General features: G+C 59.1%; 1 protein-coding gene across 1 annotated transcript in view; it reads right to left on the reverse strand.

Moving 5' to 3' along the window:
- Nucleotides 1-9,339: 9,339 nt before the first annotated feature.
- Cacna1i (calcium voltage-gated channel subunit alpha1 I) overlaps nucleotides 9,340-24,416 on the reverse strand; it is a 48,404-nt gene continuing 33,327 nt past the window's right edge. The window contains 15 exon segments of the mRNA XM_048340287.1: nucleotides 9,340-9,566; nucleotides 9,568-10,139; nucleotides 11,213-11,409; nucleotides 13,394-13,571; nucleotides 13,702-13,824; nucleotides 14,181-14,327; nucleotides 14,487-14,828; nucleotides 15,051-15,172; nucleotides 15,658-15,736; nucleotides 18,297-18,367; nucleotides 19,210-19,343; nucleotides 19,942-20,051; nucleotides 21,395-21,546; nucleotides 22,007-22,199; nucleotides 24,026-24,115. Coding sequence (XP_048196244.1) covers nucleotides 9,482-9,566; nucleotides 9,568-10,139; nucleotides 11,213-11,409; nucleotides 13,394-13,571; nucleotides 13,702-13,824; nucleotides 14,181-14,327; nucleotides 14,487-14,828; nucleotides 15,051-15,172; nucleotides 15,658-15,736; nucleotides 18,297-18,367; nucleotides 19,210-19,343; nucleotides 19,942-20,051; nucleotides 21,395-21,546; nucleotides 22,007-22,199; nucleotides 24,026-24,115 — 2,595 coding nt within the window. The 3' untranslated portion in view covers nucleotides 9,340-9,481.

The following is a 24,416-nucleotide window of genomic DNA, read 5'->3' on the forward strand; positions in this document are numbered from 1 at the left end:
CCACTGCTTGGATGGCAGAGATGGTGTCAGATCCTAGAGTCACTCCTGTTTGGCCTTTCAAAAGTTAATCAAAGCCAGGAAGTCCTAGAAAAATAGTTCGTAAGCATGCCTTTCTAATGCCCATGTCTGTCTACTGGGCAGGAACTTGCCAGTCATCTGTGATAGTGGGTAGTAAGGGTAAGTTTGTCAAATGAGAGGATAGATTAAAATCCCAACCCCCCACACCCCCACATCTACTCAAAGCCCTGACTGGCAGCGAGAATTTTAAGCTGCTACATCTGTTCCGGAAAGAGACCTGAGATTGTGTTCTTACTGAGATCTGTTAAGTCATCAGAGATCAGTTCCCCAGCCAGTCAGGAAAAAGCTTTTACAAACTAGAATGTTAAAAGGCTACACTGAGGTAGCCCAAAAAGAAGTCTGTATAGTTGAAAGTTAAAATGTTGAATGTAATTTCCAGTTTGGAGTAAAGCTCCTAATGGACATCTGATCCTGCAGCCCCTTGGTAAAGTAGACTAAGGTTAAGGTTCCTGGCTAGGTAAGGTCAACGTCCCTGAGTCAGCATGAAGAAGTTATAGAAGATGGATGATCTTCGCCCATCAGCCTCCCCTTTTAGGACCAAGGGACCAGAGTTGTTTTTGGGAAGATGAGGCAGGATAAACTAGAGGCATGGAAAACAGAGGTAACAGTATAGACTGCACCTGTGAGAAATGGTTACAGGCCAAGCCGCCTATGTTGGTTAAAGAAAAAAAAATCCTAGCCTTCTTGGAAATACCTGATTTAAACTTATTGCCCTGGCAAAATGACCCAAGGGCCATTGATTGCCTAAAGCTGTCTTGACTTTCAGTAATGTGCCAGCCTGCAAAAGCTAGTGTGCTTAAGAAGGAATTAGGAAAATACTAGGAAATTTGACTCAAGTTAGGCTTTAGGTTAACTTAGGTTAAGCTTCTCTAACCAGTCTATTGAGAAAGTTGCAGGTAACCCAGAAGGTGTGACATTCTACTGGAACCACTGGGAGCCACTGCTGCCTGACACCACAGCCCCTGCCCATTGCATTTGAGTGAGGATCAAGGAGAGAGTCTAACAGTCATCTGGAAGAATCTACATCTTCAGATCAGACTCATCATACGCAGCTGATTTCTGCTGGAAAGTGCTTTGGATCTGCTAACCAGCTCTATTAAGAAAATTGGATATTGTAAGAAATTTTCAAGCAGACTGGCCTGCTGCTAAATTCAAAGCATGTATGACAGGCTGGAGAGTCACTTCCAGGCAATACCTGGGGTGGGAGGTGTGTCCAAGAGTATTAAATGTGTCCAGATGGATTAGGGTGTGACCTCAGAAAAGAGGAGGGTTAGTATAGAAAGCCTTGGAGAAAGGGATAGAGAAAGGGTTTCCTCTGGATAAGAAAGGGATTTAAAAAGTGAATTGTCACAGAATGTTCCAGTAAGTCACTGATAGTGTGAGGAAGTAAAAGATGGTGTGAGTGGGGATATGTTAAATTTTATAAGACACAGATTATAAAACTATATAAGGAAAGACTTTAGAGAGAAAACAAAAATGTTTCCTTTAGATTAAAAGGTTTTGGCATGTTAAAAGTGAGAAAGACAATCCCTAAAGTGAGTATGTAACAAATGGTAAAGTTGGTATGTAATCAAATTGGCTATAATATAAATAGGGTCAGAATTGGGGCTTCGGTGTAAAACTATGTTTATCTGTCGTATTTGTTATGAGTTTTTATGGTATTGCGGGCACAATACCAATCTATCCCTACCAATTCTCAGTCGGAATCAAACTAAGCAAGGAGAACCATGATTGGTTCTCGAGTTACCTATCAGAAGCGGGGAACGAAGGGGGGAAATGAAGAGCCAGACTTTGAAGTCAGGCCCCAATTTACCACGCGAACCCCACTTTACCACGTAAACCTGAGATAAGCAGGCCCTGTGAATAAACCCAGGACAAGCTTATTAGGGCCCAGCCGGTCGAGAACTCTAACGACTGGGAATGCTTAACTCTAACCACCCCCAGAATGCCTCGAGCCCTGAGCCAATCAGATTTGTACCCGTAATCTTGCTTGCTTAAACACCTGATTGCTGTAACTTTGTCTTTTGCCTTTATAAGCTCTGTGTAATCGCAGCTGGAGGCTGCCTCCTAACCTCCGCTGTGTCAGTGGGTAGGACGAGGCCCAGAGCCGCGGCTCGCTTGAATAAAGTCTTGCCTTGCTATTGCATTTTGGAATGTCTGAGTCTCGGTGGTCTTCTTGGTGGTGGTCTCATGACTTGGCACAACAGGTCACCCCTACTCTGAAAGACCCGCTGTATCTCGAAAGAAAACAAGATGGACTGTGAACCCTGAATTGTAGTCAACAGACACAACGATAAGGGTAAGTAGTAGGTATGGTTTACCTGGAGGCTTCTGTGGTTTCCCTTTGTTTTGGTTTTGTAGTGCTAGCGAGGGAACCCTGGGCCTCCGCCAAGCCAGGCAAGGGCTTGACCACTGAGCCACACCCCGGCCCCTACCTGAAACCCAAGCTTTAACTGGGTAACTCTGCTCTAGCCTGGCCTGGAAGGGGTCCTGCCACCCCTAGGAATCCATCACGAACGAGGCCTTCCTGGGACACACACACACACACACACACACACACACACACACACACGGCTCCTGTGTCTGTCGGCTTCTCTCCCGCCTGCCTCCTGTTCTGAGCCTCGCTGCTCCGCTCCCAGTGCTCAGCGAAGGCTGGTCCCCCATAAACACCCCACTAGTATTTACTGGAGGCAGGGCTGCCTGTGTGCTTGTTATTTCTGCCCCCCTTTCCCAGCCTCCACCCCTGTGGCTCTCCCCCCCCCACTTCACCCTCTCCTCCAAGGCCACAGCTGACCACAGCTCTCTCCCCCCTCCCCCCTCCCCCCGCCCCACAGGCCCAACCTCCCCCCTACACACATTCCCACCGCAGGCCCGTTACCATGACAACAGCAACCTGAGGTCACAGCTCCAGACACCCTGAGCAGGCCTCCCTCCCGGAACACCACCACCGAGCCCGAATCCAATTCTCATTCCAGCCACAATGGTGGGTTTGCATAACACTCCATATATTAATACCTAACGCGCCCAGGGTTCTCCTGCTCGCACGCATGAATTCCAGGTGAAATAAAATGCGGACGGCTGAAGTGTTTCCACTCTCTCGAAATGCTCTTGAGTTGTTGTGTGAAGCCAGTCTGTCCCTTTGGCAGCTGTTTGTGTGTGTGTGCGTGCGTGTGCGTGTGCACTAGCCCTGAACTCAGGACCTGTGTGCTGTCCTATGTGCTCGAGGCCTGTGCTCTACTCCTTGAGCCGCGGCTCTGCTTCCAGCTTCTGGTGGTTCATCAGTGGTTCGTGGACTTTCCTGCCTGGCTGGCTTTGAACCTCGATCTCGATCCCGCTGCCGCGCTGTGTGCCTGCGGTCATGCCGTGCACTTTTCTGGGCCTGTGTCCTCAGGCAGAGAAGACGAGAAGGGTCTGGAAGGCTTTCTGATTCCCCATCACAGCCCCCCCCCCCCCCCGGGCTGGCGTCTGCGCAGGGTCCGGTGCCCCTAGCCCTGGGCGAGGAGGGAGAGGGGAGTCCCGGCCCCTGTTCTTGGGCTGGGACAGTCTGATGGGGACCCAATCAGGAAACAGGCCGAGATGCTGGGGCACAGACGGAGAAGTGGGAGCCATGGGACAAAAGAAGGCCCTGCCCCGGGGCCTTGGGGCGGGGCCTGCCATCTCCCCTCAGCTTCGCTGTGTCTGTATCTACCTCTCACTCCCTGTGACTGTTCTCAGCTCTCCGGCTGGCCCTTTACTCAGCCTCTACCCAGCCTGAGCAGTACTGGGGGCTGGAGGGGGAGCACGGAGGCAGCCATTTGCCGCAGGGGCTGCTGTGCGATCCTTCAGCCAGACGACTCTTGCCATGCCCCTGAGCATTCTGCATCATCTCTTCCTTTCTCCAACAATTCATCCATCTATCCATCCATCCATCTGCCCATTCATTCATACACTATCCATCCATCATCCATCCATCCACCCATACATCCACTCACCCACCCATCCATCCATCATCCATCCATCCACCCATATATCCACTCACCCACCCATCCATCCATCATCCATCCATCCATCCATCATCCATCCATCCATCATCCATCTACCCATCCATCATCCATCCATCAATCATCCATCCATCTATCCACCCACCCATACATACATCATCCATCCATCCATCCATCCACCCATCCATCATCCATCCATCAATCATCCATCCATCTATCCACCCACCCATACATCCATCATCCATCCATCCATCCACCTACCCACTCATACATCCATCATCCATCCACCCATACATCCATCATCCATCCACCCATCCACCCACCCACTCAGCTACTTATTCAGCCACCTATTTCTTTATTTTCTTACTTACTTATTGCTGGTCCTGGGGCTTGAGTTCAGGGCCCATGCACTGTCTTTGGGTCTTTTTGTGCTCAAGACTGGCACTCTACCACGTGAGCCGCAGGGCCACTTCCAGCTTTTGTGAGTAGTTTATTGGAGATAAGAGTCTCACAGGGACTTTTCTGCCCAGGCTGGCTTCAAACCCCAATCCTCAGATCTCAGCCTCCTGAGTAGCTAGGATTGCAGGCGGAGCCCAGCTGCCACCCATTTATTCATCATTCATCCATCCATCCATCCATCCATCCACTCGTCCACCCATCCATCCGCTTGGCCCTTCCTGTGAGCGGCCCACTTTACCTACAATCGGCCTCGAAGGCATAGAAGCAAACTGCGCTTTAGGGGAAAGGAGACTTGGAAGCAAACGCACACCGGTCATCTCGGCAAGGTGTGACATAAAGGTCAGATGACCACCAAGTGACCCAGGCTCCTTGAAGCCTGGGGCAGGGAGGAGAGAGGAGCGTTGAGGGGGGGCTGCTTGGAATGGAGAGGGAGCGGGAGCGCCTATCATCGTAGGGCCTGGCGCTGGCCCTGGCTGAGAGGGGTGGAGAGGTGCGGGATGACCCAGGGCCTTCCGGGGTGATGAGGCCTGAGCAGCCGCAGCCTAGGCCTCCCCGCTCGGTGCCAGGCAGGCCCTAGGTGGCTCTGCCGCGTCGTTTCCAAGACCCACAGCAGCCACAGGTAAGAAGACAAAGCAGACTTGGAAAGCAGGGTGAGCTGGCCATGGGGGGGGGGGGAGGTGGCGTGGGCTCAGGGGTGGACCGGAGAGCCTCAGATCGCCACTGCCTGCCATTTTTGTCTCCCCTGGCCCTGAGGGCCCCCACCCTGGTGTCTCTGGGAAGACCGAGGCCACACGATCAGACCGGGAACGCCCGGAGCGGGCCAGCGTCTGCCTGGGCCCTGCAGCCTCCGGCTAGTGTGCTCTTACTGCCCCAGCCTGCCAGGCCAGGCGACGACGAGTCTCAGATCTCAGCCTCTAGCTGAAGGGCAGAGATGAGAAGCCCCCTTTCCCCCCCACCATGGGGGCCCCTTCCGTTACTCTCTCCTCCCAGCAGACACACCACTGCCTGGCTTTTTCTCTCTCCCGCTCTGTGGTGCAGGGGGGCCCCTTGGGGGATTCCAGGGTGAGCCTGTGGCTCGGGCCTGGCCAACCCCATCCCACCCACGGTGTGTAACCCCAGCCAGCCTTGAGAGAGGCGGAGCAAGCTCCACGGATGGCTGGAGTGACGCTCTCGTTCCTCACGGGTGGTGACCCCGCCCAAGCCTGGGCAGCTAGCTGGTGGCTTCTGCCCCAGGAGGGAAGTAGTAACAGGAGCAGCAGAACCAAAAGGGAGAGACACCGTGTCCTGACGCCACAAGTGGATGCCCTGATCCCGCTGTACCTAAAGACAACTCTATTTTTAAGACTCTGTTTGTTTTATTGGTCCTAGGGTTTGAACTCTGGGCCTGGGAGCTGTCCCTGAGCTTTTGTGCTCAAGGCTGACACTCTACCACTTGAGCCACAGCTCCAGTTCTGGCTTTTTCTGAGTATACTGGAGATAAAAAGTCTCACAAACCAGGTGCTGGTGGCTCACGTTTGTAATCTTAGCTACTCAGGAGGCTGAGATCTAAAGACTGCAGTTCAAAGCTAACCTGGGCAGCAAAGTCTGTGGGACTCATCTCCAATGAACCACCAGAAAACCAGAAGTGGCCCTGTGGTTCAAGTGGTAGAGCGCTAGCCTTGAGCTGAAGAGCTCAGGGACGGCACCCGAGCCCAGAGTTCAAGCCCCACAACTGACCAAAAAAAAAAAAAAGAGGTGTGTGGGGTGGGGGGGGTTGTCTCACAAACTTTCCTGCCTGGTCTTTGAACCAGATCTCAGCCTCCTGAGTAGCTAGGATTACAGGCGTGAGCCATCAGCACCCAGCTATTTCTAGACTTGAAAAAAAAAAAAATTGGAGCCACTAAATTATTTGCTCCTTTTCTTTCCCGTCTTCTTTCTCCTGTCCCTTTCTTCGAGTCTCGTGCGCTCCACCTTTTTTCCTTTTGGACTTGGATTCTGTCCTTTGCAGACGAGAGGCTTGATAAGACCAGTCATACAAATCCAGGAAACACTAGGGGAGCTGACCCTCTCCGGTGACCTTCCCACAGGACCCTCTCACCCACAGAACCCCCGCAGCCCTCCGCCCCCGGCACCCCTCCACTGCTGTTAGGACGATGCTTCTCCAGATCCCTGACTGATACCAGGTCCCCCAAACCGCAGCCCAAAGGAGAGACGGCACCGCCCAGCCCTCCTGGGGGAAACCTCGGCTTGCCGTCACCGCTCCCCGGAAGGGAAGAAGAGCAGAGCTGCACTGAGAAGTTCTTAAATCAGGTTCGGGAACTTTATTCAAAACAACGCTGGCTGGCGGTGGCTGCCGCTGGGTTTCTGTGCCAGGCCATGGGGGCCAGCGCTGTCAGCAGCTAGGAGAGTTGTTCACGCCATAGAAACTATACAGTGACTGGGGATGCTAGCGTCACGGCGGCAGAGCCAGGCCGGGGGGAGGGGGGGCTTCCTGGAGGAGGTGGCGTCGGCCTCCACCCCCCCGGGGCCCAGCTTGGCCCTAGCTCTGCCAGGAACACTGATTATTGCACAAAGACAAAAAGGTAGGTGTGTCTGGGCTGAAGAGCGGATTCTAAGACCCCCAAGCCCTTACACAGCGCAGCAAAAGGGGGCTGGAGGGGACCCTGGAAGCAGTAGGTCCCAAAGGGAGTAGGGGAGGCGGGCTGGTACTGTGTACGCTTAGTCCCCCTGGCGTGGTGGGGGGCGGGGAGAGGCTGCCTGGGGCAGAAGACAGGGCAGGGGTGAGAAAGAGGCCAGAGAGGGCCACCGTCCCCGCTGACCACAGGTCTCCGCCTGCCACCAGCACGCAAACGGCTTTAGGGTACCGGCACCGGGGTCCCCCTCCTCCCCACAGCCAGGCGGGCCCATGTGCACTGGGGTGAGTTTGTGCTTTGGTGATGGACACGCGTGGGCCGGGGCCTTGGGATTGGGAGGGAAGGAGAGGCCATTTGCCCCAGCTCTTATCCACTGCAGGTACAGCCTGGCTGGCCACGGACACAGCTTCCCCCGGTCCCCAGCGCAGGAACACAGCCGGTGCGTGGGGCAGCATTTGGGGCCCCCAGGCAGAACTCTGCCTCTAGGAGGACGACCTATTCGGTCCCGCCACAGTCCTCGCCCCCGCCTGCCCCTTGGCCTAGATGCCATCCTCTGCTCATTCTGGGGTCACAGTTCAGGCTAAAGGCGGACGATGTCGGAGACTGTCCCCGGGAAGCCCGGCATGCTCGGGCCAGCCCAGCTGGCCAACGGCATCCTGGGCCCTCTGAGTTCCACTGCTTTTCAAATACGAGTGGGTTGTTCCTGCCCCTGGCTTCCCGCTCCCTCCCCCGCAGTGCCCAGCCCTGAGGGTCCCATGCCAGCTGAGAAAATGCTAGATTCTGTCCGCACAGCCCGTGGCTTGCCAGCAGGCCCCAACACCGCTGCTGTGAAGTCGGGGGTTGTGGGAGGGCCCAGGGCAGGGCTCGGACAAAGGCAAAGACATTAAATCTGCCCACTCTTTAAAACTTAGTAGGACCTAAGCAATATGTCTGTAAAGTCAGGGACTCAATACATTATATGTTTTCTTTTCTAATAAGTATTGAAATAAATGCATAACTATTCAAATAGGAAAAAGAGACCTCCCCGCCCCCCCCCCCATCCTGACCCTGTTTGATAAGCATTACAGTTAGACCTGACCTGCAGCTCGGGAATGGTGAAACGGAGACCCAGGGACAGGCAGACGGGGAGCGGGAGGAGGTGGGGCTCCAGGTAATCAGACTGGAGACTGGAAAAGCTGTGTGGGGAGGGGACTGGCCCCAGGCTCGGGCAGGGGCTCCGACCTTCCGTGCCGACTGTCACGTGGTTTGGAGCAGAAGCAGTCACTCAGGATGGGTGACCACAGTGCCCTGGAACGGAACTCGGGGCCCACGTGGGGCCCATGCACTGCCCAAGTCCACAGATGTCTGTGGGGGTCCGCAGTTGGCTGCCCTGGACCCTGGGAGCCTGCCGTGACTGCTCCGTCCGTCCTTCCTGTCCTGTCTTCTTCAGCACTATTCCCGCCCAAGGCCTTCTTGAGGGGGGGCCAAGACCTCAGCCCCCAACGGTGCTCAATGAAGTTCGGGGCCCACACAGCTCCAGAGCCCCACCCCCACCCCACCCCCCACCCCTGCCTCCTGCCCTGCCCTGCCCTAAGCACACTACTACAACACCCCTGATTTGTCTAAAGAAAACATCTAGCTGGTTAACTAAGAGGGATTGTGTGCTCGGTGTCGGGGAAGGGGTATCTACAAAAGACTTCACAACTAGACAGTCAGAGGGACAAGACAGATGCCCCAACAGATGGGCAGAGGTGGGGGACCATAGCAGTCAATTCTTTAAAGGTGTGGGAGGGGGAAAGGTGCACCCTGAATCGAACCTCTTCTGCCCCCGTCCCCAGCCTCTGAGCCCTGAACATCCTCAAGCTACTACTCCCAACCCAGGCAGACACCCTAAAACCTGCGGCCGTGACACTCAGATAGGAGCACCTGCCCTGGACAGGCCTATGTGCCAAGCAGCAGACAAGCAGCCCTGGCCAATCCCTGGCCCATACCCCCCAACTTTAGCACTTTCTGGAAGTCATAAGCTCTCAGTAAAAAAAATAAATAAATATATGTGTCTGTCTCTATATATATGTATATCTGCATATCTGCACGTATATGCACTGGAAGGGCCGTGCCTGGCCACCGTGGGGGGGAGGGGGGGCCCACACCTGAGCCCTGGCTAACCCAGGCCCTCCTCCATCCGCAGGCTCGGAGGGCCGCCCGGCTGGCCCCAGGCTGGCCCCGGCTGGCCCCGGCTGGCCCCAGGCCACTCCCAGGTGTGGACAAAGTATTGCTGTCTGCTCCCTGGCTCCTGAGGTAAAAGAAGGTGAATCGGGGCGGGCGGGTGGACAGAGCGTCCATCCGGCCACCAGCCGCGGCCCCTGCCACCTCTCATCTCTTCCTCTTGCTCATGGCATCGGCGGCCTCCAGATCCCCGGGGGGCGGGTGCCGCTCGGGTGCCGGGGGCCGCGCGGCGGGCGGGGGCGGCCGGGCCGGGCGGGTCCTTGCTGCGGTCCTCAGCCGCCCACGAAGGGCTCCGGGCCAGGCTGGGGATGCCGGCGGCGGCGGCGGCGGGATGCCGGGGACCCGACGGGGCGGCCAGGCTGCTGGTGCTGCTGGCCTTCCGGGCCCGGGGGAGGCCGGGCGGCCCCGGCGGCGGCCCCGGCGGGGGCGGGCAGAAGAGGGAGGTGAGCGACAGGCTGCTGAGCGTCTCCGAGGGCTCCCCGCCCGCGCCGCCGCGGCCCTCCTCGTCCGAGGGGTCCATGGAGTCGTGCTGCGTGCACCCCGGGCTGGTGGAGCCCCCGCTGCTGTGGCTGCGCTGGTGCGCGCGCAGCCCGCGGAGGCTGAACAGCCCGCGACCCCGCAGGCTGAGGCGGCGCCGGGCGGCGGGCGACAGCCCCGCGCTCTGGGGGGGCCCCGCGGGCGCCGGCGGCCCCAGCGCGCGCCGGGGGCTGTCGCTCAGCGTCAGGCTGTCCTCCAGCGTGGTCTGCAGGCTGCCCGCCGAGCTGCTGGGGCTGGCGTCCAGCGAGGTGTCGCTCACGGCCGCCGCCTGCGAGGAGGGCGGGAACGGGCTGCCTGGGTCCTCGGGCCCACTTCCGGGTCCCTGGGCGCACCCGGTGATTGGTCCTCCCGGTGGCTTTGGTTCCCAGAAGCCCCGCCCCCGGAACGCCCCGCCCGGGTGAGCCACGCCCACTGGGGCCACGCCCACCTGGAGCTCCTCCCCCTCGGTAGCCACGCCTCTGAAGCCGCCTCAACACCCTCCGGATCCCCCTGGCTTGCCCCTGGTCACCTCTAAGGTCACCTCTAAGCTGGGATGGGGGGCTGGGGTGACACCCACCTCAGGGGCTTCGCATGAGGTTCCCTGCACCCCTCCCCAGCCTTCGCGAGGCACCCCACCCCCCCACAGGAAGCCCACTGCTCCTGCTCAGCCTCAACAGACTGGGCTTCCCGGGCATGCATTCTGCATTAGTGTCTCTCCTCCCAGCCACACTCACCACGCACTCTAAACAGACCTGCCACGCGCACGTGCACGCGCGCGCGCACACGCGCACACACGCGCACGCGGGGAATGGGTGTTGGTGGCCAGGACGCACAGAGCTGGGGGTCACCCTTCCCTGGAGGAATGCACGGCCGCCAAGAGCGCCTGTTGTTCTGGTCCCCACCATTGTGGGGGGCCAGGAATGGCCCCCATCTCCCCACCCAGAGTGGAGACTTTGCTTGGTACCCAGGTGGCCTGGGTGCCGTGGGGCCCCAGGTGACCTAGTATGGGGAACCCTGCAGCTGAGACATCCCATTTCCCAGACCTGCCCCTCTGGACAACTCTAGCCATCAAGTCCCCTCCCCGCCCCCCCCCCCCGGGCATTTTCCCCAGCCCCCAGCACCGCGTCACCCTTTCCTCCGTCAAGCTGGGGCCCCCCAGACCTCCTTCCCGATGCCACCATCCCAGCCATCCCACACGCTCTGGCCCCAGGCACCCCAGGACTGGTCCTGGTCCTGCCTGTCTCATCACCCCATCAAGTCTCAGCATCCCCTCCCCCGCCCTCCCTGAACTCCCCCTGCCGGGCGGCATCCAATGCCTCTGGGGGCTCCCCTGGCCTCGGTGCGGCTTTGGGGGTGCCGTACCTGGTGGAGGAGGGTGCAGTTGACACTTGGCGACCGCAGGGACGCCCAGGAGCCCTGCAGGGCGATCTTGGGGAGGGCCCCTGTGCTCACGCCCTTCTCCTGTGTCTTCTGGCTGGCCGACACCGCGGGGTGGAAGAACTCGGTGGGCATGGGCAGGAGGGGGCTGGAGGCGTCCGGGGAGAAGGGGCTCGGAGGTGCTACAGGAGGAGGAAACGCTGCTGAGGCCGGCATGGGGAAAGCACAGCCCTGGAAGGGGGGGGGGGGGTCACTGCGGATGCCCTGACTGGTCTGGCAAGGGGAAACTATCCAACACAAGGTCTGTGCGACCCTGGGCAAGACCCTGACTCTGAGCCTCAGTTTCCCCACTGTGAAAACAAAAAGAGAAATACTGAAGCTGCAGGTGTGATTCCTGGGGTACAAGTGCTAGGCCAAAGCACTGCCTTCTGATCCAAACAGACCCGGCTCTGGGCCTGGTCCACAAGGTGTTGCTTCCTCTGGAAATGAGGACAGACGCTCACCCCCAGGGGAGGAAAGACTGTGAGAATAAGAAATAGTTGCAGAGTTCCTGGCCCAGCACCAAGTATACAGTAGGTGCTCAATCACCAAGTTAGTCACCTCTCGGGCCTGACACCCCCACAGGACCTGGCTGGCCCCAGTCCTGTGCCAGGGCCTGCACTGGCTGGGTGGAGCCAACGGAAGCTGCCTGGGAGCCTGGTCCCATCCGCTAGAGACAGGCAAGAACGCGGCGGAAGAGCTGCGGCCAGGGAAGCACTCTATACCCACGGCCCCACTGCGCCTTGCAGGGCGGAGATGAGACCCAGGGGTGAGAATCTATAAGCAGGTGCCCCAGATGGCTGGGCTATTCTAGTCTACAACCCCTCATTAGTGAAGGAAAAAGCAAATAAACGGTTAACTAGAGGGGGCAGATCCCTCTAATCAGTGGCTCATGCCTATAATGCTAGCTACTCAGGAGGCAGAGATGTACAGGACTGAGGTTCAAAGCCAGCCAGGAGAGGAAAGTCCATAAGACTCTATCCCCGATCAACCAGCAAAATGCCCGATGGGAGGGAAAGATTGGGAGAGAGCAAGGGAAGGGATGACATTGTTCAAAAGGAAAGGTATTCGTTACCTGACTACGTAACTCTAACTCCTCTAATATATCACCTTTATAATAACAATTAAAAATAAAATTTAGAAAAAAAGAACATAAAAAGCTACAGAAGAATTTTAAAAAAATGCCAGACTGGAGATGTGGCTCAAGGCATGAGCAAGAACACCAAGTCAAAGTGAAAGGCACTGAGTTCAAGTCCTAGCACACACACAAAATCAAGCTCTGGGGTCAGATCCTGCACGCAGGCTTTGGGTTCGGGAAGCGTAGGGTCTTGCACCTCATACAACCATGTCCCTCAGAGGGGGCGCAGCTCCAGGGAGGGTCCTTGGGAAATCCACCCCACTCAGCTCTCAGGAGACCCAGGGTGTATGTCCCAGAAGAAACTCCGAGTCCCTCTTGTGCTGGGATGCCCCATCTCCCCAGGCAGAGATGCCAGGTTCCCATCGCCACCCCCCCCACAAGGAGGACGACAGCCAGCTCCGTCCCCCACTGTGTGCCACAGCCCAGCCGCAGGCCCAGAGCACTGAGCACCGCCAAGAGGAGGCCGCGCATCGAGCCCCCGGGGGACACCGCAGAGCTCACTAAGCGGTGACTGAAGAAACCAGGCTTCCTATGGTCAGACGTCACCTTGTGTGAGAATCCGGAGAATAAACACCTCTCCGATAGAGCACTGGAAATCTGGTAGCTTTCCTCTGCCTGACAGTGAGCTCTGTGCGTGTGTGCGTGTGTGCGTGTGTGCGTGCGTGCGTGTGTGTGTGTGTGTTGGCCTGTTTCTCTTTTCGCCACATCTCCTAGGAAGCTCGGCGTGAAGTTTCCTTTACCTCGGGCTTCTCATATCTCAGTATTGGTTGGCTCTTGTTCCTGTACAAGGTTGTGCTATCAGACTTCAGAGCCTACCTCTTATTACCACATAACCATCACGGTCCTCTCTGGGCCAATATCAATCTGCACAAAAAATAACCGAAGGGGAACATCTGCATCTCGCTCCCCCTGAGGCAGCTGCCTGCGGCCGATCGATCGATCGATCGATGGGGGCTGGAGAAGCAGGCACCCCCCCCCCCGGGCCTCACCTTGGCCGCTCTCCTGCTTCCGCCACGACCGCACGGGGGCGTGGAAGGGGGCCGCCCTCCTCTCCTCCATCTCGCTCAGGAAGCTCTCGGGGCCCGAGGACACGGCCGCGGTGGACAGGGAGAGGAAGCACTCCCCCAGCTCCCCCATCCGCGTGGGTTCCGGCGTGTCTGGCTCGCCCTGCAGGAAAGCGGGGGGGAGGGGGGGGCAGGCGGGACGGGAAGGTGCGGGGGACAGGAGTGGGGCGTCGCCGTGACTGGGAGCCTCGGCCGGCCCCGGCGGCCACGCCCCGCACGCCGCCGCCGCTCACCTTGCCGTCTTTGGGGCCGGGCGGGCAGGCCGCGGGGTCCTCGAGGCTCAGCTCATCCCCCAGCAGGATGGACGAGGACTTGTCGGAGTTCAGGGAGAAGGCCTCCGTCTCTGCCAGCTGCACCTGCGGGGGTGGGGGGGGGTGCGTGCGTCACCCCACCGCGGCAGGGACAGGGCTCCGGAAGGGGTCGGAGGGCGCGGCAGTCCACGCCTGGCCTGAGCCAGCGGTGACAGGGACACGGGCCGCCCCTAGGGGAAGATGGCTCCCCAGCCTGGCACCCGGAGATCGCCGCAGCGCTCTGCCCACCCCGCTGACCAAGCACCGGCCGCGGGGGCCAGACAAGCAAGCCCAGGCTTACGGAGACTATCTGCTGTGACCACCGGGCCCTCGTGGCTCTGGAGCCCAGGGCCGGGGCTCCTCCTCGGACCCGCCTGGCCCCGCTGGCCTCGTGTGCCGGCCCCCGCCCCGGCTACCTGTACCTCCTGCTTGTCATGGTGACACTTGTCGCAGCCAGCCGGCGAGGCGTAGTGATGGAAGATGGAGCCGGACAGGTTGTCGATGATGGTCAGCTCGCCCTCCAAGGAGTCCTTGATGATTAAAGAGACGCTGTCCAGCCACAGGTTCTCCTAGGCGGACGGGGCGGGGTGGGGACAGGTGGGATTACCGGCCGGGTCCCGGGACTACGGGGTGGTGGGTGGGTTGGGACACAGCTGCCCTCCCAACGGCCTGGGACTGCACCATGGGGTCGCGGTGCTGGGGACGGGGGTCCCCCCCCACCCCCTCACCTGGGCGGGAGAGTAGCAGCGCCGGCACAGGCGGCCCTCCGGGTCACCCCCGCCGCCGCCGCCGCCTCCAGGCCCGAGGCCCGGGGCCCCCGGGGAGTTGGCGGGTGGCCGGGGGCCGGGGCCCAGGCCGTGGGCCATCTCTAGTTCTATCTCGGCGTCCATCTCGGCGTCCTCCTGCGCCTCCTTGTTGCTGTCGTCCAGGTGCTTCATGAGCACGGCCACCACCACGTTGATGAGCACGAACTGGGCGGTGAGCACGAAGCTCACGAAGTAGAGCGGCGACACGAACTGCAGGCTGCTCAGGCAGCTGCGCTCGTCGTGGGTGCAGTCGCGCAGCGTGTCCTGCGGGGCGGGGGGGGAGGGGCGGTGAGGACCAGGACACGCCCCCGTCCCCCCCCCCCACCCCCCGCCATCCGCCTCGCCCCCCGGAAGGTCCCGGTGCCCAATCCACGGCGCCAGGGCGGCGCTGCCTGACCCACACTGGACTCACCCCCCTCCCCCGGGGGTGTGTGGGTGGGGGGGGGTAGGGGGTGGGTTCTTCCTCCCCGGCCCACCCACGAGTACCTTCATGATGCCGTTCCAGTTGTCTCCCGTGGAAACCTGGAAGAGCGTGAGGAAGGCCATGCCGAAGTTCTCGAAGGTGGCGTGTCGGCTCATGCCCTCGCACGGGTTCTCGTCATTGCACACTGAGAGGGCAGAGGGCGCTCGGTCCCGCGGGCACGGCCCCCCCCGCGGGCCCACCCCCCCCCCCCCGAGCCGGCGCCCCCTCCCGCCCCCGCCCCCGCCATCCTCGGAAGTGCCCAGCCCGCGCGCGGGTGGGGAGACCGAGGCTGGGGCTCACAACCGTCTCACGCGTCCTTCAAACCAACGGTGGGGTCCCAGAGAGGACAAGGGGCCAGGGCCAGCCCCTCGGGGGACCCCAGTCTCTTAGCTGAGCCTGCGTGGGGCTGAGCTGGACTGAGCTGCGTTGCGCACCCCCCCCCCCGCCCCGTCCTGGGTTCTGGCCTCCGCTGGGATGGGCAGGGAGGAGCAGCTCCCCAGGAGACCGGAGGGCCCCAGCCACCATCCTCGGAAGCTCTGCAGAGGGGTGACCCCTGTCCACTGCCCACCCCCTCACCCCACCCCCACCCCCGCCTTCTCCAGCGCCCCACAGGCCTGGGGCGTCCCTCACCCAGCTTCCCGAAGAGCTCCACTCCCAGGGCAGCGTAGATGAAGAACAGGAGCATGAAGAGGAGGCCCAGGTTGCCGACCTGGGAGGAGAAAGGGGGTTGGGCCAAGGATGGGGGGGGGGAGGGCACGGGGAAGCCTAGGAGGATGGGGGTGGAGGGCAGGGGGAGGGGAAGGCTGGAGAGGATGGAGCCGAGGGTCCCGGGCAACAAGGAGACCCCAGGCCAGCCTCAACACCTGAGGTCAGGGCAGATACAATAGTGGACGCAGGTCCCTGTGCACCTGCCATCCTAGCCGCTCAGGAGGCTGGAGGGAAGGATCGCGGTTCAAAGCCAGCCCACGCAGCAAAGTCCATGAGACTCTGATCTCCAATGAACCACCGGAAAACCAGAAGTGGCGCTGTGGCTCAAAGTGGGAGGGCGCCAGCCTTGAGCAAAAGGAGCTCAGGGGCAGCGCCCAGGCCCTGAGTTCAAGCCCCACGACTGATAAAAAAGGATGAAGACAAATAAAATACAAATGCTGCCGTGTTTCAAGTCCTCCATCCCTCAGCTCCCTTTCACCCACAACCTGTACACCATCTTTTTAATCCTCCTCTCTCAGAGGCAGAGAGGCAGACGAGAGGGGAAGTCCCACAGCTCTGAGGCGTGCTCCAGGAGGCCCGAGGGTGAAGAGGAGGAAGGCTCGGCGGCGGTGCCCCCTCCTCCTTGAAGCCCGCCTGGATTCCGCCCAGTGCGGATGGATGTAGACACACGTCTCTGTCACCGTCTCTACTGCAAAGCCCTCACACCCTGTCCACACCCCACCCCCCACCCCCCACCCCCACACCCCACACCCCCGGCCAGCAAGAACACAAGGCTCGCCATGGAAAAGTACGGGGTGCAGGGCTCATACAGAACCCAGAGGCCTTCCGCACGCTCAGCCACCCCCATCCCACGGCTCCTGCGGGAGAGAACGTCCCAGATTCTACATCCACCCGCCAGAGACGGTCTGTACCCCCGCCAGCTCAGACACGCGCTCCCGGCCTGGAAATGAAATGGCTCCCGGCCCCCGTGCACGCCGCGCGTGTGGACAGGGAAAGGCGTTCGCATTTAATTGCCGAGAAGTGAACGCCGTCGTTAATCACAGGCTCTGCTCCGGGGGGAGGGCGTCCTCCCAGCCTCCCTGCACCCCGAGTGTCTGGCTAATTAAATGGTGCTCCATTCATTAGTGAAACAAGCACTTAGTGGGCACCACGAGGCAGCCTGAGGCCCTGGCAGCCGGCGGGGTGGGGCGGGGGAGAGACCAGATTGGGGGGGGGGTGTGGAATGGGGGACACCAGGCGTGGCTGAGGCCCCGAAGCTCAGCTCCCCACCCTGCTCCATGGGGCCAGTGACTCCTTCCCGGGGTGCCTTCCTTATCTCCTCTGTCAGGCTCCTCCCTCTGCATCTGAGAACCTGACAGCCATGGCGACCTCCTCATTGGCCCAGAGACTTCCAGGAGGTACTGCCTGGGCTCCCTCCTTGTCCAAGCCGCAGTTCTGTGCAGAGCTGAGGGCTGGCTGGGACCTGACTCCCCGGCGCCCAGCCCCTCCTCCTGACCTGGTCTTCGACGCCCCTCCCCGACTCTAAGCCAGTGGAAAATTGACCCCCACAATGCCTTTGCGGGGAAAAGTTTCTGTCTCCCTCTTCATCCCCCAACGCCCAGGGGTGGGTCACCTCCTCTGAGCAGCCTTCCGGGATGCTTCTCTCCTCTGCGTGGGGCAGAGCCTGGGGGTGGGGGAGGTGGGGGGGGGGGGAAGCTGAAGTTTCCTCTTTACACAGAAGCAAGCCCATGCCCCGCCCAGGCCCCGCCCACCACAGGACCACTGGGTCTTGCCAAAGATTCCCCAGTGCCGATGGTCACTGTAACTGCCACCTCGCGTCACCTCCTTGAGGCTGGGTCTCCTCTTCGTGGGGCCTGGGATAGCTCAGGACCCTCGGGGGATCGGGGAAGGGCAGAGGAGGCCAGGTAGGCTTGGGTACCCCATCACCACACCCCTCATTCTCAGCCATAGCAGGAATCTGCCGTGCTGCTACCTAAGACCCGGGTCCCGCTGAGTGCTCTGTAAGCATTGGCCTTGTGAAATACGACGGACGTGGAAACCAAGGCACGAGCAAGTTCAGGTCCACCTAGACCTGAACAGAGCCACGTCGCTTTCCCTTTGTAACCGGGCCACTGGGAAGCTCATACCAAATGAACTCACTGGTATCCTGGCCACAGCTTACTTGCTTCATTGGTGCTCTCTCCCTTAAGCCATGCCTCCAGCCCTGCTTTTCGCTCACTTTTGTTTTGGAAACAGAGTCCCCTAGACTTTTCAGCCCAGGCTGTCCGCAAACCATAATCCTCTGGATCTGAGCCTCCCAAGGAGCTACGCTGTGTGCGGCCTGGAGGTGTGGGCCGTGGATCTGATTTCCCGGTGCCCGCAACTCTGCAAGGTTGGAAGGGCATTGGGACAGGACGGGGCTCAGAGCCGGGCTGGCAGCCACATGGGGAGGCCAAGAAGAGGCAGGACTTTGTCCCACGTCTGGGCAGGCTGGGGGAGAAGGAAGTTGAGGCGTGCGTCCCCCAGGGCCTGGCTCACCGTGGCGACATCCAGGCTGGGCTCTGAAAAGGAGGCGTTCTTACCTGTGGCAGAGCCTGCACCACCGTGTCCAGCAGGGCCCGCATCCCCGTGGCCATCTTCAGTAGCTTCAGCACTGTGGGTGACAGCCAGCCCGGCCCTCAGCCCAGGCTGCAAGGGTGTGTGTGTGGTGTGTGTGTGTGTGTGTGTGTGTGTGTGTGCATGCACACGCACGCCCAGGTATTGGGGGTGAATAAGGTCATGCACACAATGTGTGGTAACCTGTGTGGAGGTCAGTGTATAAAGGCCAAGAGAATGAGCATGCTTGCGCCGGAATGAAGGGGTGCAAGGTGTGAGGGCGAGTGGGACACCCCCACAATGAAACGGGCTTGACAGGGGCGTCCTCGCCTCTCCCCACTCCCTCTGGCTGCAGAGGGCTACGGGGCCACTTCTCCAGTTTCGGTGGCCCCCTCTCCTCCTCAGAACATGGCGGCAGTGGGCAGAGAACGGGCGGAAGAGGCAGCACTGACGCGGGAGGGCTCGGGAGGAATCATGGGCATGCCAGGCATGGGGGGGGGGGGGCTCGCGCCTGGGTGGAAAAGTTGGCTCGACTCTTAACTCCAATAACCACTCAAGAAAAGCCAGAAGTGGCACTGTGGCGCAAGTGGTAGAGCGCTAACCTCGATCAAAAGCTCAGGGACAGCTCCTGGGTTCTGAGTTCAAGCCCCAGGACTAGCAAAACAAAACAAAAACAAAAAGACAAGAGAAGCAGCAGCTGCATGGGCGTGACCTTGGGGTGGGGGTTGAGGGGAGGATGAAGCAGAGACCAAGACGTGTTAATTAGCTGGGTCCCAGCCCCAGAACTGGAAAAATGACAGGTAGCAACTAGAGTTGGACCTGGAGCCCCCTACCCCTCCCAGCCCCACTCCCGACACGCCTCCCCGGCCTCAACGGCCAGTCCCAGCCCCCAGCCCTCACCCCGGGCGATACGCAGGACTCGCATGATCCGAATGATGGTGGGGTTGATGGGCAGGGCGGCATTGATCTCGATCTCCTCCAGCGTGATGCCCATGACGGACAGCAACACAATGGCCAGGTCCAGCTGGTTCCACCTGCTCAGCGGGGCACAGGAGGCAGGGGTGGGGATCCAGGGAGGAGCGTCGGTCCAGAGCCGTCGCCCCCGGGAGTCGCCCCCCCCCAGTTCTTCACCTTCCTGTTGTAACCAGCCCTCACTAGTAGCCCAGTCCCCCAAAACACACCACTGAGTCCAGCTCCAGGGAGACGCCGCTCCCCAAAAGCAAGGGAGTGGCTGAGCTCAATCAACACGGCTGACCTCCTGTGGGAGAAGAGGCCTGGCCTTCGACATCTCAGTCTACATTCTGAGCCACCTGCTCCCTCTGGGTGGCTTCCAGCCAGCCCGTCCACCTCTCTGAGCCTCACTTGCACACTGTGAAACGGAAGGCTGCCATAAAGCAGACCTTACGGGGTGCGGAAGACCGCCCCCTGGAGATGAGCTGAGAAGGGCTTGGTGGAACCCGGTACCCGACCCCCCGTGACCTAGCCACTTCCTGATTGCAGATCTAGGCAGCAGCAGGAAGCCCCAAGCTACCAGGGCTCAACAGCTTTCTGGTCTCCCTCTTCTGGCTGCTCCGGGCTTCTCTGGGGCTCGGGGGTGCTCCCGTGCTGTTGTAGCCTGGCCCAGGCACTCACCGGTCCTTGAAGAAACGTCTCAGGCCAAATGCCACCAGCTTCATCACAGCCTCCAGCACAAAGACAGTGGTGAACATGTAGTTGCAGTACTTGAGGGCGGTCTCGAGAGACTGGAGGGGCAAAGGGAAGCAGCGTCCAGGACTCCTGGCCAGCCCTGTGCCCTTCCTCCAGACACTAAAGTCTCTGACTTTTTTTTTTTTAAGGGAGAATTTAGTCCATTTACATTTGGTACAATGGCAGGGCTTTTATCCCTCCCCGCTTACTTAATGTGTGTTATTTGCATTGCTGTTTCCTTTTCTCCTTATTTCTGCTTATTTGGTCCAGTTGCCCCTTTTTGGAAGCTATATGAGGTAGTGACTAAGAATTCTCAAACCAGATTGCATAGATGTGAATGACGGTTTAGCTTTTACTCCTATTCACTATATATATTTGGGGCAACTGAGTGATCTCTATGGTACTTAACTTCTTAATCTGAAAATTGTGGGGGGGGGTGGGAAATAATGACACCTACCTTAGAAAATTGCTGTGAAAATTAAATGAGCTAACAGTTCAGTCTTGGACACAGAATAAATGCTGGGGAAAGGTGAGCTATGATTATATTTTTGTTGTGGTTTTTTTTTTCATGTTAATTTGGAAGCTCTACAATTACTGCTTCATTCTGCCCATGGTGTCCTTTTCCTTCTCCTCGTCCATCACAATCCTCTATCACTTGAAATAAGGAAGTAATTTCTCACCTGGAGGATGGGCTCCCTTTCCCTCACCTTCCCCTCCTCCCCCCACCCCGCCCGCCGCCCCCGTCTTGGCTAACAACTCCTCTGATCTGAGGCTTTCAAAGTACATTTCTCCTCACAATCCTTCTGTGCACACTGTCTGTGATCCTGAGGACTGGTCACCCCTTCAGACCCCAGCAGTGGTTTCCCCAGAACACCCTCCCCCAAGAACACCCTCCCCTCCAGAACACCCTCCCCCCAGAACGCCCTCCCCCCAAGCACACCCTCCCCCAAGAACACCCTCCCCCCAGAACACCCTCCCTCCTAGTCTCCCCTGTGCTCAGCTAACAGCAGAGACTGCATGGTATGCTTTGAAAGCAAATCTCCAGCTGGGCCTCAGTTTCCTTCTCTATAAAAATCCACACAACCCTAGGATGCTATGGGAGTTAATGAGTTCCCTTCTATAATGCCTTGCAAAGGAGATGGACTGCACTGCAGTCATTGGTACTCGTCTTCTGAGATGCTCTCTGAAGGTCACATTCCGGACCTTTCCCTTCCATGCATCTGCCACATCAGGCCCTGAGTTTCCCCAAGGCAGGGCTGTCCCGCTCCGTGCTCCCTCCCCCTCCTCCTCCGCACGCAGTGCCCAGCACAAGGCCTGGCAGAGGAGCAGCTTCTCGGATCCCGCTGTCCGCTGACCCCCTCCCCCAGTCTGTTGCGGGGTGCAGCCCGGCCAGGCTCACCGTGGGCTGGTTATAGTGCTCCAGGGACATGGTGACCACGTTGAGGCAGATGATGAAGGTGATGAAGATGTCCAGGTAGTGGCTGGTGCACATGGAGTGGATGAAGAGCCGGGTGGGACAGTAGGTAGCATAGTAGGGCAGCCTCTGGGCCTCTGCGTGGCGGGAGGGGAGCCATCCGCCATCCGGACCACAGAGGGTCGAGGTCAAGAAAGGGACAGGGCACAGAGGAGGGAGAGACAATGGGGAAGGAGGAAGCAAAGGAGAAGGATGTTGCTCCACTCCTGGGTGGGAGTGAGGTCCCCTCCACACACACGGCCAGGGCGCCACGAGGGGAGGGGTAAGCCATGCGGGAGGGTGGCACAGAGGCCACGGCGTGCCCGCCGCAGGGACACGCAGTCCAGGGCTGGCTCCCTGGGCTCCAGGTGGGCACTGATGGACTCGGGGCACCCAGACAGGCTGTGCTGAACCCCACGCACGGGAGAAGGCCCTTTGATGTCTTCAGCTCCAAAGTCCAGGAGGACAGGGCCAGGCCCAGGCCTCCAGGGGCACAGCAGCCCAGAGAGGGGCTCCAGGTCGCAGGGCCCCCGCCCCCTCCCCATGGCGCCCACTCACTACGGCGCTTCTTCTCCAGGCGCCGCAGACGCTTCTCCTCGCGGCGCCGGGCCTCCTCCGCCTCCTGGTGCTGCCGGCACTTGTGGAAATTCTCCACCACCACGCCCACAAACATGTTGAGCACGAAGAAGCTGACGATGAGCAGGAAGGAGATGAAGTACAGCAGCATCCAGGGGTTGTGGTTGGTCACGGGCTGCGGGGGCGAATCCAGAGTCGGGGGCACGATCAGGCGCCGCGGGGCCACGAGCAGGTGCCCAATCTTGCCAAGCCTTGGTGCAATGGGGGTGCCAACAGTCTGCTTCTAAGGATGCTGCGCAGTTTCCACAAGGCAACAGGTGGGAAATACCCAGCCTGGGCTTGGGAAAGTAAGGTGATCAGCCAAGAGAACCCTCTTTCCTTCCCTGCCCCAGCTGCAGCCTCGTGGACGTCTATCTTTTTCCTTTCATTCACCTATCATGTACTTGGAAAGTATCCATCTGTAGGGATGCAACATCCATCCATCTACATACTCATCCATCCATCCATCCATCCATCTATCCACCCATCCAACCACTCATCCTTCCATCCATCCATCCATCCATCCATCCATCTATCCACCCATCCAACCACTCATCCATCCATCCATCCATCCACCCATCCAATCATTCATCCATCTATCCACTCAGCTATATACTCATCTACCATCCCATCACCAATCTAGGTAGCCATTTATCTACTCATCCTTTCATTCATCTATCCAACCAGTCATCCATTTACTTACCTATCCACTCATTCATCCATTCAGCATCCATCCATCCATTTGCCTATCCACTTATCTGTCCATCCACCCACCCCTCCATCCATTCATCCATCTAACTAACCACCCAATCATCCACTTACTCATCAATCCCCTACTCCTCCAATCCCTCAGCCATCATCCATCTACTATCACTTAGCCACACATCCATCCACCTATCTCCTCCTCCATCCACCTACCTACCTATTCATTCATGCAGCCAGCCACCTATCTGGCCATCCACATAACCACCGATCCTTCACCCACCTGCTCCTGTCCACCCAACCACCCACATATCCATCTACCCACCTGCTTATTCATCCACTCAGAAAAAAAAATGCATGCACATTCTCTACTGAGAACAGGAGACAGAACAGACAAGGAGGTAGAGTTCTCGTCCCTCTTCACCCCTTCTTCACTTGCCTTTAGCTTCTAGAGTCTGACTACGTGTGTCCCAAGAGGCTAAGGTTCACAGGTCACTCACAGGCCTGGGCTACACGAAGCCCCACTTCTCCAAAGTGGGCCCAGACTTGACCTAGACTTCTTTCGGATCCTTCTCCCAACCACCTACCTCTTCGGATTCCCTTGGTCTGGCCCCGGACAACCCTGATCAGCTCTACGTCTTACCTAACGTCTCCCACGGGAGTCTTTGGAGCCAGGGCTCAGGCCTTCTCTCAGAGCCCAGCCTCTCCCTGACTCCCTCCACCCGGGCCCCTCTCCACAACTACGCTCATCTAGCAGCCCGTAGGAGGCGCCCACACTCAGCCTGACCAGCAGGGGCACCACGACTGCCCTGTAACTCCTTCCAGGGCTCCCTCTTCCCTTGGGATAAACTGCAGCCCCAGGCCAGAGAACAGCAGAGTCTGGGCTCCTCCCCCAGCTTCCTGAGACTTCCCTCTCACTTTGCCTCTCTCCTCAGGCTGGTCCTGCTGTCCCTCTGCCAACTGGCTCAGCCTCTGTCCTCCTCCCACCAGGTGCCACGGCCCTCCAGGCGGGAACCAGCTGGGATCCCTCCCCCTACCGAGCAGGGGGGGTTTGCGGAAGCAATTATTAATTGCACGAGGATCCACAGCACTCAGAGAGCAATGTGAAAGGCCAAGTCAGGCCAGGACATTGAGGGTGGGCTGATGGAGGGGTGACGCCGGGGCTCTGGGTGTCACCAGCACAGTTCCAGATCACCTGGCCCCAAAGACATGTCTCCTCTCCCCGCTGTCCAGGCCTGGCCTGGTCCCAGCCATGCCCACCTGCTGGTCCACAGCCACCGCGTCCAGTCCATTGTACATGATGTTCACCCAGCCATCCTTAGAGGCCAGGACAAAGAGGGACATCAGCGCCTAGGAGATACCGGGGAGGGGACACGTAAGGGGGGGGGGGGATGGCCCAGGCTATACCTGCCTCCTCTGCTCCCCACTGTTCTGCATCTGGGAGGCCCAGGAACTTCCCTGTGTGATCACACTGGGCCAGGAGTCTGAGGGTGTGAGGGTGTGTGTGTGTGTGTGTGTGTGTGTGTGTGTGTGTGTACCTGGGCTTAAACTCAGGTCCTGGGAACTGTCACAGAGCTTTTTCGCTCAAGGCTGGCGCTCTGCCACTTAAGCCACAGCTCCACCTGCAGCTTTTTGCTGGTTACCCGGAGGT

Source organism: Perognathus longimembris, chromosome 1 (assembly GCF_023159225.1).
Source record: "Perognathus longimembris pacificus isolate PPM17 chromosome 1, ASM2315922v1, whole genome shotgun sequence".
Lineage (NCBI taxonomy): Eukaryota > Metazoa > Chordata > Mammalia > Rodentia > Heteromyidae > Perognathus > Perognathus longimembris.